General features: G+C 32.5%; 1 protein-coding gene across 2 annotated transcripts; it reads right to left on the bottom strand.

Annotated features, from left to right (window-relative positions):
• Positions 1–770: 770 nt before the first annotated feature.
• Positions 771–13,226, bottom strand: LOC109816612 (uncharacterized). 2 transcript variants are annotated; one of them, XM_020381682.3, is made up of 7 exons: positions 13,000–13,225; positions 12,276–12,857; positions 10,669–10,875; positions 9,833–9,958; positions 3,207–3,260; positions 2,483–3,075; positions 771–1,657 (listed from the first exon to the last, which is right to left on the bottom strand). In XM_020381682.3, exons 2-7 carry the CDS (start codon positions 12,832–12,834, stop codon positions 1,049–1,051), a joined length of 2,148 nt encoding a protein of 715 aa, XP_020237271.2. In that variant the 5' UTR covers positions 12,835–12,857; positions 13,000–13,225; the 3' UTR covers positions 771–1,048. The 2 variants fall into 2 exon arrangements, with proteins under 2 accessions (XP_020237271.2, XP_029130896.1); XM_029275063.2 differs by lacking the exon at positions 3,207–3,260 and having other exon boundaries at positions 13,000–13,226.
• Between the last annotated feature and the right edge of the window lie 1,368 nt (positions 13,227–14,594).

Below are 14,594 nucleotides of genomic sequence, written 5' to 3'. Positions count from 1 at the left end.
AGTGTTGGAGTTCAAGTGTGAAGTGAAGTCCCACATTGGTTAGAGTTAGGCATGTTGAGTAACATATAAGTTAAAAGGACCCACCTACCTAATGCCTTAATGTTTTAGGTTATGTTGTGGTGTCAAGCTCACTTGTGTGACTTACTCACTACTCGTTGAAGGAAATGGAAGAGAATAGGTGAAAATTAATTTGATAAGAAATAGGTAGAAAATGATATGAAATTTATAATTGTTTGGTAGAATGGAATTAGGTAAGAAATTGAGAAAAATTGATATTTTTAATTTTTTATATATATAATTAGATTTTATGTAAAAATATAGTGTTTAAATAATTACATTTTTACCCTTTACCAATTAGTTATTTGGACAATAATGTAGGATTAGTTTTGACAAAATTTTTTTTTTTTTTTGTGAAAAATTTCACACAAATTCACTCATAGGAGAGTGAGATTTAATTTACATGGACTCCACCGTAATTTTCTCAAATATTCATTTAATCATCTCTTTCAAACACACATGTTTTTTAATTCTTGGATAATCTCTCATTTTCCTCTCCTTTTCTACTAAATTACCTTTCCCAAACACACTATAAGTTAAGACATCATATTAACAAGTCTTTTAACGTATATTTGATTCAATATAGTTATCTCTATTTAATATGAGATTGTCATTTATACTAACATATCACCCAAAATTATAATAAATATTTAATCAAATCAATTAAAATTCTTCAATTATATAACAATAAATAAAATAATCCCATATCGATATAGGAAAAAAAACTATTGATATTTATTTAAATTTCCATTAAACTTAAAGCCATTCATACATATATAAATACTTGCATGCACATGAGCCAGCTAGCTTATCCGTAACTCAACAAACTTGTTTGGGACTCGATGTGACTATTGAAACAAAATATCAACTCACCAAAACACATAATAACAACTTACCAAAATCACAATAGAAAACTATAATGATCAGAAACTAATGAATTATGGGGAATAATGAAAGTATAGGTCAAGTTGAACATGTGTGTTATAGATCTTTAAACTATTTTACGCAATGACTTCCAAATTTGGGAACAATTCTCGAATTGATCTTCAAGCATTTCATATAAAGGGAATTGTGTCAACCCAAATATAGAAACGATGACAAAGGCCAAACTGTATGCTAAAGTTGTTGACTTCTTGTTCCCCTCCAATCGAATGGTGAGCAATATGGTGGCAGCAAATGCTAGCATTGTGGTGATGAGTGAGAAAAATAGCATCATAAATCCCAACTTCAACTTTCGAGGCAAGGACTTGTGAAATTCCCACAATTCAAATGAAGAAGTGAGTATAGAAAGAAACATGACCACCGAACCCAATGAGGTGGCAAGAGCCACAACATCCATGATGGTGAAAATTCTGAATGCAGAAGAGTTACTTAACACAGGTCTTCCTCCTTCAGTCCCTCCTGGGATGGCATATGCAGCTGCAAAGACAACACCAGCAATTAGCACTGCTACAGTGGAACATGATTGAGATGTTTCCTTCATCCATTGCTTTGCCTCATTATGCATATCTGCATGATCTATGTCCAAAAGACCTCCTGGTGTTAAACCATCTTTGTCGGTATGCATCAAGTATTGTCTCGGAACAATTTCACTAACTCGCTGCAATAACAAAAAAAGATAAAAATAAAAATCGATGAATTACATAATATTAGTATTATTAGGTTTATCGTAAGTTGAACACGGTGAGTTGGTATATTAGTTAGATATCTTGTACTCACATATTATGATAAAGATGATCTATTAAACAAAAATATTTCTTATTCAATCTCTGATGTGTCGATGTTTGCAAAATCCTTTAAATTAGTGATAGTCACAATATAACAAATGGAACTAATCTTTAATCTAATGAGTTAGAGATAATCATGTCATGATAAAAAAATACAAAACAAAGGTTTACTCTATGCTAGGTAAAGTGTTTATTTTTTTATTAATCAACAATTAATCCCAAATGTTTAAGTTATTAAACTTCAAAAAAAAAAAAAACTTCATGAATGACTTTATATTAAAATTCTAATAAGATATTTTCTACGTATGAGCCATTTGAGATTATTTTCATCAATAAAATTAAGACTACAATTATTCTTATCGAATAAAGTCCTTCTAATTATTTACAACAACTACATATATTTAGATAGTTAAAACTCAAACTCAAGACTCAATTAAGTTAAAACAACTCTGAGAAGTTGATCATGTGATCATTGATTGAGTCATTTGATTTTGAACTTACCTTCTATTGTAGTAACAAAGGTAATGATTTTTAGGCCTCCTATTTCTTTTTTATTTCTATATTTTTGTTAACATCATATCACGTATCATAAATATATTTTTCTCACTTTTATTATGGCTCTCTCAAGATATCATATAACATTTGGTTGTAACAATAATTATTAAAACATGAATAATTTATACATCTCTAACACTTACATGATACCATTGTAGCTCACGTTGCAGTTGGTATGCCACACCAGCCACGCTTTGTTCTCTATAGTAGTCCATGCTTGCAGCTTGGTGCAAGATAGTACGTTTATCTTTACTTATCCGTGTTATCAATGACTCATACGCTGGAATTTTCACTATGTATTCATATATTTTTAACTGACGGTGCTTCACTGCCACATGCAGTACGTTGAGGCCATCATCGTTAACATAAGAAATAGCTTCAGGATACCTTTCAACTATTCGCTTCACCACTTCTACAATCCCTGACGCTGCACCCAAGAAAAGTGGCGTTTCCCACATTGCTAAAGTGTTCTTAGCTAAATTTAAACTCTTATCTCTACTTTCTTTGAGTGATTCTTTTACTCTCTCCTCCATCTCAACCCTATCTTTCAACTCAATGTCCTCTTTCCTTTTTGTGACGTTAGAAGGAAACCTCATTGAAAACCCTATTGGCTCATTAGGGGGTACCAAGACACACTGCTTCCACGAGTCATCACTATCCAATAGTAATTCAAGTAATTGCTCTGCGAACTTGTGGCTCTTCTTTTTATTCCAAATATTTTCAATATAAATGTACCCTGCATGCATATGTTAATCATTTATTAAATTAACAATTGCCATACGAATTAACCTTGAAATTTAAAAGGGAAGGTGGAAAATTAGTTTAACTAATTGTATAGCTAGAATTATTAACACAAGGTTTATATACCTTTTGCACGTTTCCAGAAAGCATAGTTGACTCGTGATAGAATGATCCCAATTTCTGCAATCAACTCAGTTAATTAGTACATGGAATTCTTTTATTTGATGTATTTATTTGTATGAATATTTGTAACCAACTTCTAAAGCTAGTAGTTTGTAATACTATACAAAGAAATTTATATTCAAACTCTATCATTGTAATTTCTATAAATAAAAAATAATATAGGTGTACCAACTTGACTGAGTTAATGAGCTCTGTCAAGGATAGAAGATATCGGCACCTTAGGCAACATTGGTACACCACATCGACTAAGTAAGGCTACGTCACCCAAAAACCTAGTCAACAAATATAAGGTATGGTTATGATGTCCATACCACGAAGATTGTAACACCCGCAAATAAGATAATCTCGTATTAAGAAAGGTACATGCATTATAAATAAATGATATCTCCATTATCAAATACTAACTTAAGCATTAGAGTATCTTTTGTAGGTACTCCCCTTATCGGAAGAGATACAACACCAAGTGGAATAGAAAGAAGGATCTCGTCCAAGGAAGTCAGTACAAAGGCTATTCCACGTAAGAACATCTGGCGCCTACTGTGGGGTGGAGAGAAACTTCCCTTCGGCCAAGCTAATGGTTTCAACCCAAAGCCACAACAGGAGAGCAATAGAATACAACAATCGATCAAAACATGTTAAGGATGAACGACGAGGCAACCCTTAGGCGACTACTCGAGCATATTGAGCTCATGCGACAACAGAATGCAAAGGCCTTGGAATCCATCTATGCCCAACACCAAATCGATCTCCAGGCATTACGTGTTGAGAACAAGTGCATAAGTGCCCAACTCCCTTAGTAACCTCCTCAACAACCTCCTTCATTGAGTAATCACCTGAAAGAAGAGCACTAGTCCCCTCACCGCAATCGACGCATCATAGCACTACACCCACACATTGTTCAGTCCATGAAGTTACCCAAGCACTTACCCTGTCTCACCCACATCGAGCACGAGTTCGGCGACACCCATTTGTGGACGGTATAATGGAAGTACCCCTCTCAGCGGGGTGGACACCCTTAAACATCGATCGGTATGACAGGGCCACCGACCCGAACAAACACATCGATACGTACGTCACACAGATGAACCTGTAGACCAATGACGACACCATCATGTGCCGAGTCTTCTTCACCTTGCTAAAAGGATCGACGCTCAACTAGTACATCGAACTACCACCAGGGTCCATCGACAACTTTGAAACCTTCGTGTAGCGCTTCATAGCCCAATACACCACTATCCGACCCTATCATATCACCTCGGCAACCCTCGCCAACCTAAGACAAGGGAAAATGAGTCCCTGAGGAAATTTATGGAATTCTTTGCCAATGTTTCCATCAATATCCGCAACCTCAACCTTGAGGTTGCCCTGCATTCCATGCTTATGGCTCTTAAGCCACGATCATTCGTTGACAGACTCTACCGATAACCCTTCACTTACATGGACGATTTCCATGCCCGAGTTATTGGGTACATTAAGATGGAGAAACACGTTGAGTGCCGAGAAAAAGTCTGTAGGAGATCACAAAGCAAACACAACCAAAGCTACATGGACAAACTAAGGGCATCGAACGAGACTCAGTTAAAAAAAACTCATCAAGGCCAAAATTTCATATGAGTTCTACATTCACTAAACTCACTCTGAGTCCACATCTTAGAAGAAGCCAGCATAACCCTACCACCACCAAGGCACAATCCCAACAACGCTGATAAGTCCAAACATTACTACTACCACAGGAACTTCGACCATACGACGGAGGAGTGTCGGACACTCAAATATCAGATCAAAGAGCTCATTTTGGCTAGTTAGCTCAATCAATACATCTAACGATCCCAATCTCACCGAGGTAGATACCAAACCACAGTTGAGGCCGCGGGCGTGGTCGAGGCTCCCACTTGAAGCTGATCAACCCTTAAGTTCTTGACAAAACACCAACAACACCGAGCCACAAGAAATAGAGAAGGATAGAGAACATGCCCCCCTTCATGGAGTAATCAACACGATCGCGGGAGGATTCGTGCGGGGTGGCACAAGCAACTCGTCCCGCAAGAGACAATTATAGAATGTCAATAACATCCACATCAACTCTATAGGTCCTACCTAGCACACTCGATCGATCACTTTCACGGATGACGACTACACTAACATCAACCCAAACCAGGATGACCCCATGTTTATTATAGTTGAATTAGCCTACTAGGAGGTCCATAAAATGTTGATTAACCAAGGAAGTTTGGCTAACGTGCTATACTAGCTAACATTCCTAAAGCTCAACATCCCACACACTCTTATCCGATCATACATAGATCCCTTGGTTAGCTTCGTTGGTGAAAGAGTCCATAAACGTGGCTACATAGAGCTACTGACGACCTTCAGATCACCCCTTAACTCAAGGAGAATAATGGTCAAATACCTACTTGTCAAGGCAAGCATGTCCAAGAACATTATTATTGGTCGACCAACGCTAAACATCTCGGAGTTGTTGTAACCCCACACCTAACAATGAAATTCCCCAGGAATGATCGCCATATAATCTCCGTCAAGGCAAATAAGATAATAGCCTGATAATGCTACATAGAAAGCCTGAAAGTGTCATCATTCACGGTCAAGATCCCACACCAGGATAACATAGGGGATGATCATACTTCCTCTACGATAGTCTATTTTGCTAGTACCGAGATCACCGAACTGGACCCAAGATCGGACATCAACGTTTATCGACCAAGCCCCATCAACGACCTAGTGGAGTTCCAAATTGGCCAGCTACCAGAGCAGTGCGCAAAGATTAGTCAACACCTTGACCTCGCTCTACAAAACCAAATCATGACCGAGATTGTCAAGAATGCTAACCTCTTTGCTTGGTTAAGCGTCGACATGCTCAACATAGACCTCAACCTCGTCTGCCACAAGCTAGCAATCCACAAAAAGGATAAATTAGTGGCTTATAAGAAGAGGAAAATCGGCAAAAAATGATGAAACGTTTTGGCTATCGAAACTCGAAAGATACTAAACGCAGGATTTATCTAAGAAGTAAGATACACCACGTGGTTGGTAAACGTGGTAATGGTCAAGAAGAACTTCGACAAGTAGTGTATGTGTGTCGACTATACCGATCTCAACAAGGCTTGACCTAAAGACACATACCCGCTATCATTCTACCGAGCATTGACAAGCTAGTCGATGGAGCATCAGGTCACGCCATCCTTAATTCCCTCGATGCCTACTCTAGCTAAAACCAAATCATGATGTACCTGGCAAACGAGGAAAACACAACGTTTATCAGCGACCAATCTAATTTCTACTACGAAGTCATGCTACTCGGCCTCAAAAAAACATGAGAGCCACCTAGCAAAGACTGATGGATAAAGTATTCTACCCCCCACCACCTCGAAAGATGTAACTACATTAGTTGCCACATCCTTCTCAGCCTTAGAAGACTTCTTCTTTCGCTTATGCTGAGGATGAAGACTGCCCTGATCCTCCTAAACATTGGGAATCTCTTACTCTTCAATGTTGAATTTGGCCTTTAACTCGCGCCATTTACTCTTAACCATGAGATCTCCAAATAGAAAGCATTGCACAAGAAGTGTTATTAAAAAACGCATAAGTCTCTCATAATGAAATCAGCCAAACACATAAGTGAATACTCTCTTTCTAAACTCTTGTCCTTATTCTTTGAGCTAGAAAGAGAAAGGATGCCCCTGCTCTCCAAAGGTCGAGGCAATGACTACAACTTGTCTATATCCTCCTCATTCAAAGCAATCAAGACAAAACCATCGGAGCCAAAAAAATTTACAAGATTCTGTTGCCAATAAAAGGGGAACCTTGGCTCCTTGTTAAGGTGGAAAAGGTGCTTGGCCAACAGGTTGGTACAGACAAGTCGGACCTTAAAAAATTCTTCCTTAAAATTCTTATAAGATTGGGAGAAAAGTTGGAATAGGCCCCCCTTTAAACTACCACTAAAAGAAACCCAACCAAGAGGTAAATCTTCGAGTTTCAATTGATAAAAATACATAAACTTGGCCAAAGACACCTCTATCCCAATGAACAACCATAAAACTTGGAATGCTTGGAAAAAACCCCAACTATTCAAGTGAAGTTGACTAGGGGCGACGTTAATCTGCCTAACGAACGCACACTTGAAAGCAATAAAAGGGACAAAAAGACCAACGTCCCTGAAAAGACATTGGTACATGTAGAAAAATGGGGGAGAAGACGAACTCGATAGAAACATGCATTTGTTAAGTCAGTAGGGCTCGACCATAATGAGTTTAAAAAGAAAGGATGAGCAGATCGCCAACTTACTTCGAAGCAAGTTGATCTCGGACACAGACTTAAACTTACTCTCGAACTTACCAACATCACCCTTCACACACTCAAACCCAGAAATGGAAATCAAAGGATGAGAATCTTTCTTATTGTTACCAGCATGCTTCCTCTTCTTCTTGTCGACACCATCAACGATGACTTTCCCAGACACTACTTCCTTTTCCACCATAGTTTTGCCTTTCCCCTTGGTAGAGTGCCTTAAACAAGGCAGCATAGAGGGCTAGAATGGGTGCAAGAAGGAGAAGAACCTAACTCCTTATCCCCTTCCATACCAAATGCTACTCAGGCAAATGCATGATAAAGAAAAAGAAGGAAAAAAAAAACAATACTTGAGATGCTAAGACAGACTCCTCAAAGTGAATAGTATAACAAACTTAGGAGCAACGATGGTAGAAGATGAGAAAATGAAGAGCGACAAGCGAAAGGGCAACGAAAAGAAAGCGCAAAAAGAAGAGTAAAGTGAAAGAGAAGAGTGGGAACCATGACCATGTAAGAAAGCCTTATAAGGCACTACTCGACAAAACCTTCAGACACATAACCCCTCATTAAATAGCACCATCATGACATGTGCAGCCCGTCATTAAGAGGTGCCACATTTCATCAAAGAACGTGCCATTTCAAAAATCAATAGCACAAGACCCAAGATAAGTCGCGACATTCCCACAAGTCGCCTCAAGAGATCCTCCACTCTTCCATCATTCAGAGCTCAGGAGGTTAATGTACCAACCCAACCAAGTCAATGAGCTCGGCCAAGGATAAAAGACATCAACCTTAAGCAACATCGGCACACCACATTGACCATGTAAGGCCATGTCACCCAAAAACCTAGTCAATGATATAAGGCATGGTTACGATGCCCATACTACAAAAATCGTAACACCCGTAGATAAGATAACCCCATATCTAAAAAGGTACGTGCATAATAAATAAGGGACATCATCATCAGATACTAACTTAAGCATCTCAGTCTCTTTTGCAGGTACTCCCCCATTAAAAGAGATACATCACCAAGAGAAACAAAAAGAAGGATGTTGCCCAGGGAAGTCGGTACAAAGGCTATTCCAAGTGAGAACAATAGGTATTTGTACTATATTTTACCTTCATGAAGGATGCAAATGATATTCACGCTTATGTATGTATACTAAATATTTCATTAGCATTAATCACGAGAAATTCTACCGTACTCTTATATATTGAAAGGTTTTGAAGCTATTTTTGTTTTTTTTAAAATACGTGAATATTAGATTTTAGAATTATTTTATCTTTTTTATTTTAATATATATATTTTTTTAAAAATTTAATATATATACAAAATGTTTGAATTTAGTAAGGATTTATATATATATATATATATATATATATATATATATATATATATATATATATATTATGAATCATGATGAAACTGAGATTCTTAACACTTGTGTACAAATTATGAAGAATGAGTTGAATAAAAAATTCACAAAATCTCTCTCTACTTCAACAAATAGAATCTTATTGTATTTTTTTTAAAGTTATTTTGAGTTTTACAAAACGATTCAAAACACTTAAACCAATACTTGACAAGAAAAAGTAAATTAATTATTTAGATCATCTTTTTGCCAAGAACACATCACTAAATATAAAGAGAGAGAAAGTAAAAGTAAAAAAGAAAAAAAAATTCATACTTTACATTATTTTTATTAATTTAAAAAACAGACACCCAAAACACTCCAATTTATAAAAATATTGTGGTAACTCTCACTTATCATTTCACTGTATATGTTATATTTATTACATTTTTTAATTGTTAATTAGAAATTAGTTGTCTATAAATAACTTTTTTTAATAAGACATTAAGAATATTCACATGCACACAAAGGATTATGTATGGATGATAAATAACAATAATACATTTTAATTTTAATTAACACTTTCTCTTTATTAAAATAATATCTTCTAACACTTAAATTTATGTATTAATTATCTTCTAAAATATACTAATTCATTAAAATTCACGTTAACTTTATTTTATTATTTTACCTATCAAAATTATAATCAATGACATTGAAATTCAAATTTAAAATTTTTTATATACTATTTTAAATTTCACTACGTAGTTGACTTTATTATATATTTTAAAGATAAAAGAGAGTATTGAAAGGAAAAACAAAAACTAAAAAAAAAAAGTCTATTATCATGACTCCTCTATTTGCATTCAGGCTTGAAAAAAGAAAAACATATTAAAGAGAGAAATAAGATACTTGATTTGGTTGTCGTTTTGTTTTCATCATTTGGTTGGCTGCTTTCTTCATCTCTTGTGACTTTGACTGAACTGTTTCTGGCATCATCTTCTTCCGATTCTGATTCATATCCATCCTCAGGAAGCACTTTTCGCCCAAATTGCAATTAATTAACGAAAATAAGTACCTTAGCATTATTTATTGCATCTATCTCGACAAAAAGAAAATTACTAATAATCAAAAGGAACAGATATTTAATTCATGTGTTACTTGTTAACAGATATTTAATGTTACTAATAATCAAAAGGAACAGATACTATGTCCCATGTCACTTGTTAACAGATATTTAATGTTACATGTATTGTTGTACTATTTAATTATATAAAAAAAATATAAGGTTGATGGTTTTAAATATAGTAGTTAATAATTTTTTTTTTTGCATACCTTTAATTTATCGTTAATTTATTAATAAAACATCTACTTATTTTTTTTTTTTTTATAAAAATCATTCTCAATAGTTAAAAAAAAATATTTTTTAACTTTTGAATAGTACCATTAAATATAATTACTGTGATATAGATATTTTTGTTATAAGATTTTAAATTATGATCTTATTAATTAATTTAACTATTTTTTATTGATCTTAATGAATTAAATATATTTATTTTTTATATAGAGATATGGAGCATAGTATATATACGAAGTGTTAAGTTCAACACTTAACACTTGTTACCTTTAAAAAGAAAAATAAATAAATAAATAAATAAACTTAACACTTGTTGCTCGTAATCAAAAAGAATAATTTGACAAGTAAAAAAAATAAGAGTGAAATGAATGAAGTGAAGACAGTGACGTACATTTATATATGAGTGTCTTTGTAAGTCCCATTTTTCGGGTATCTGTGCTCTCGAAAGCCATTGGCATTTTTGATAACACCTTTAAACAGGCAATTCCATCCTTATCCTCTTCATCTCTATTCTCTTCCCCAGTATTGTTTGGAAGTTTCTTAACCTTTTTTCGAGCAAGACGTTTACCTATGTTTTCGAGCAACCAAATAGCAGTGCCTGTGGTAAAGAAAAGGTTACACATTATGACATTAAGCAGATACATACCCGACCAATTTGTTCTGAACTCCCTCTCCCAATTTAGTTTTTAATATTATAGAATCAAATTCAACATTTGAGAATAAGGGGATTAAATTAAATATTTCAAAATAAAAAATATATATTAAATAATAATTTATCGAACAAATTTATTGTTTTTTTATTTAAATAAATTTGACTTTTAATTAATTAATTAGTATTTTCATTTACTTATAATATTTTCATTTATAAAGAACTTATTATTCAATCAATTAATAAGATCAAAAACACTAAAAAAATGTTATATAATGACACACATCTTATAGTTATATAATATGTATCACTAAAAATTACTTTTATTCTCATAATAAATATAATATATGTTGATATATTATTAAAAAATGTGTATATATAGTGACAAATAAAATATGTTATTAAATCTCATTCAAAATCAACATTAAAATTGTATATAATTATATGTCAAATAGATATGTACTTACGTATATTATACATATAATAACATTTTTTTTTATGTCATTATATGTAACATTTTTTGTAGTGAAAGAATATTAATATAATAAATATAATTTTTAAAGGTTAAACTAGTCTTAAAAGTTAAATCACTTAAACTAACTTTGACCAAAATTTAAAAGATCCATAATGCACCATTTTACCTTATCATAGAATTATATGGGTTCAATTATTAACCATCTTAAAAATTGTGATTTATATTTGGTTGATTGTGGAAAGCTTTTTACATGGTATATTACCATTAAACCTAAATTATATTAAGAAAACTAGTCAATAATTAAGTTTTATTCATCACATACATGTTTAATACATTATTTAGTCCCTAATTAAATTTCTTGGGAAATTTCAATTAAGTCTTTAAATTAAAAAAAAAAATTGTAATTTGATCTTTATAAATCTTTTTATATTTTTATAATTTAATTCTAGAGTTAAAAATTTATTTACGATCTATAAAATTTTACAAAATATTTCCTATATCATTGCACATGAACAAACACATTAGATTATTCCATATCATTATTTATATTGTTTCATGCTTTAATTCCTAATCCTAATCTAATAATAAGAATTCTAGATTAGTAAGAGTTTCTTTTATAGATAATGATTAAAATCTAATACATACATAAAAGTGATTGTTCAGATATGGAAATATAAAAATAAAAATAAAAATTGTGAAATTTTATAGATTTTAAACAAAAACAAATTTCTAACTCCAACGACTAAAGTACAAAAAATATGAAGCATCTCATTATAACTGTTTTCATAATTTAAAGACGTAATTAAAAATTCTTAAAAACTTAAAGAACTAATAAAAATGATATGTTAAACCTCGAAGATAATAAGGAACTTACCAAAATTAAAAGTGAGCAGACAATAATGAAGAATTGGACGCTTCAATCCCTTAAATAGTTGGTCTGGAAAATGCTTATACTCAATGCCATAGTTTGCATGCAAGTGCTTGAGCACACGTAGCATCCCATACTTTGCAGCCCTATAAGCTGGGGTTTCATTAGCGTTGTTTACTATCTCCAGAAGTGGCTTTTTATCATGTTCCATCATCTTATCAACTTCCATGATCACGTCCACCATCTTTGGATCATCCAGCAACATCACCTCGTGAAGAACTGTGTTCCCTTCACAATTCTGCCACCTCAACGCATCTAATTGCTCCGTGTGAGATAGCATGTGGAGTAATTCTATCAAGACTTGTTGTTGTTCGCGTCCCGAGCGAGCTACTACATGAATTGCAGTGTTCCCAAACATGTCAAAAGGCTTTTTCAGTAACTCCTTGTTGTTGATGATGGCCTTGAATTGTTCCCACTTTTTCATAGCTGCTGCTTTCTGTGCTTTCACTATTTCATCGTCGAATTTAAAATATTCCTTCTCGTCCTTTTTTTCCTTCTCAGACATATTAACAGTACATGTGTTGATACCTAAAGAGATAAAAAAAAAATAATCGAAAAGTATAAACACAGTAATAGGATGGTATAGAAAGAGAAATATATATAAAAAAAATTAAGTATACACAGATTAATAAAAGTGTTTACTTGATAAATTGGTGTAGTGATCAGTTACCTTACAATACACGATGTAGAAACAATCTATGTCACAAAGAATTTGTGTTTAATCTCTATTATATGTGAAATATGTTGCGATGAGAGATATCTATGGTAGCTAGAACCCAAAAAGAATATTAATAAAATGTTATGATGAGTGGTGAATTAATGTATTGATGTTCTTATATATCATTGCTTTGAAGCTTTGCACACTTACACAAACATGCAATGATATTTGGTAATACTGAATGAATGATCTTCTATATATAGAGAGTGAGATATAGTTGGAATTGTGGTGGGGCCAACTTTGAGAGCTAGTGAACAAATTCACTTATTGTTGTATACTCTGCTTCTGCCTTTTCCTATCTTTTAGCACAACTTGCGCATGTGTAGCTTTCAATCTTCAATAATTTTTTCTCTGTCTAACGAGCATAAGAATAGACGTGCTCTACAAGTTTTATGTGTTACAAAGCATAAGTTACTATAGGTAAAGCATATTTTTATCATTGCAAATATGTTTAATGCATATAAATATTGTTCTCCAGTTTTTTTGGTTAGTTTTGAAAAATTCTAAAAAAAAAATAATTTGGTTTCTATATAACCATTTTCAAAATAATAAGAGTTTAATTCTATATATTGTTATAATAATATATATATATATATGATCTATTGTCAATTAAAATCAGAATAGTTGCGATATATATGACATTTTAATTTAAAATAACTGTTGTAAAAATTAAAAATTTTATCACAAATCATATTTTGTTAAAGGATAATATTGTATAAGAACTTTACATTATTTATATATACATTATTTTCTCTTAAAATAATTCCTGAGTTAATATGATTAGATGGTTATCATGTAATCACTAAATAGTACTTTTAAAATTTGAAAGATTTGTTTTTTGGTACAGTAGGAAAATAATTTGCTAAGATTTAAAACAATGAAATTAAAGATATTTAATTTTTAATATATTTTATTATTTACCTTAAATAAATAAATATATGTATGGAAAGTTATTTCTATTTCGTATTCTCAAAGAAATTTTAGGAATAAAACGATACCGGTATAACTTTTGCTAAGTGTTATACTGCTCATAATTTTATATTAAATGTGAATTTTGTAAATTCAACTGTTAAATTGAAAATTCATATCACATTATATGTGTATATCAAATTTTGTTAATCCAAGATTAATCCAAGATGATTTGATACTCTATTCTTATAAAAATAAAATTGATATAATATATTTATTTTAAAATATACTAAAATTTAATATACACATATAATGTGATATGAATTTTCAATTTAACAGTTGAATTTACAAAATTCACATTTAATATAAATTTATTGAGCGGTGTAACACTTAATAAAAGTTACACCGGTGTTGTTTGAATCCTCCTCATATATATATATATATATATATATATATGATAGATAGCGGAAAATAAAAAAGTTGCAAAAATGCGAAGCATAACAGTATTTTTTTTTCAGATTAGAATAAGACTAATCTACAATTTAATGTAAGGTGAGAACCAACTACCAACATGTTTGAATATTTTTAACGGATATAACCACTATTCTTTTAACGAAAGGTATCAATTCTTTGCAGTA

This window comes from Cajanus cajan, chromosome 4, assembly GCF_000230855.2.
Source record: "Cajanus cajan strain Asha chromosome 4, NIPB_CcT2T_4, whole genome shotgun sequence".
NCBI lineage: Eukaryota > Viridiplantae > Streptophyta > Magnoliopsida > Fabales > Fabaceae > Cajanus > Cajanus cajan.
This window is presented reverse-complemented; position numbering and strand designations above follow the sequence as displayed.

Coding starts and splice junctions, on each gene's coding strand:
- LOC109816612 (XM_020381682.3), bottom strand. CDS start 12,834: ATGTCTGAGAAGGAAAAAAAGGACGAGAAGGAATATTTTAAATTCGAC. Junction 10,876..12,275: donor TCTGCTCACTTTTAATTTTG/GTAAGTTCCTTA, acceptor TCTTTACCACAG/GCACTGCTATTTGGTTGCTC. Junction 3,076..3,206: donor TTTCTGGAAACGTGCAAAAG/GTATATAAACCT, acceptor ATATGCATGCAG/GGTACATTTATATTGAAAAT.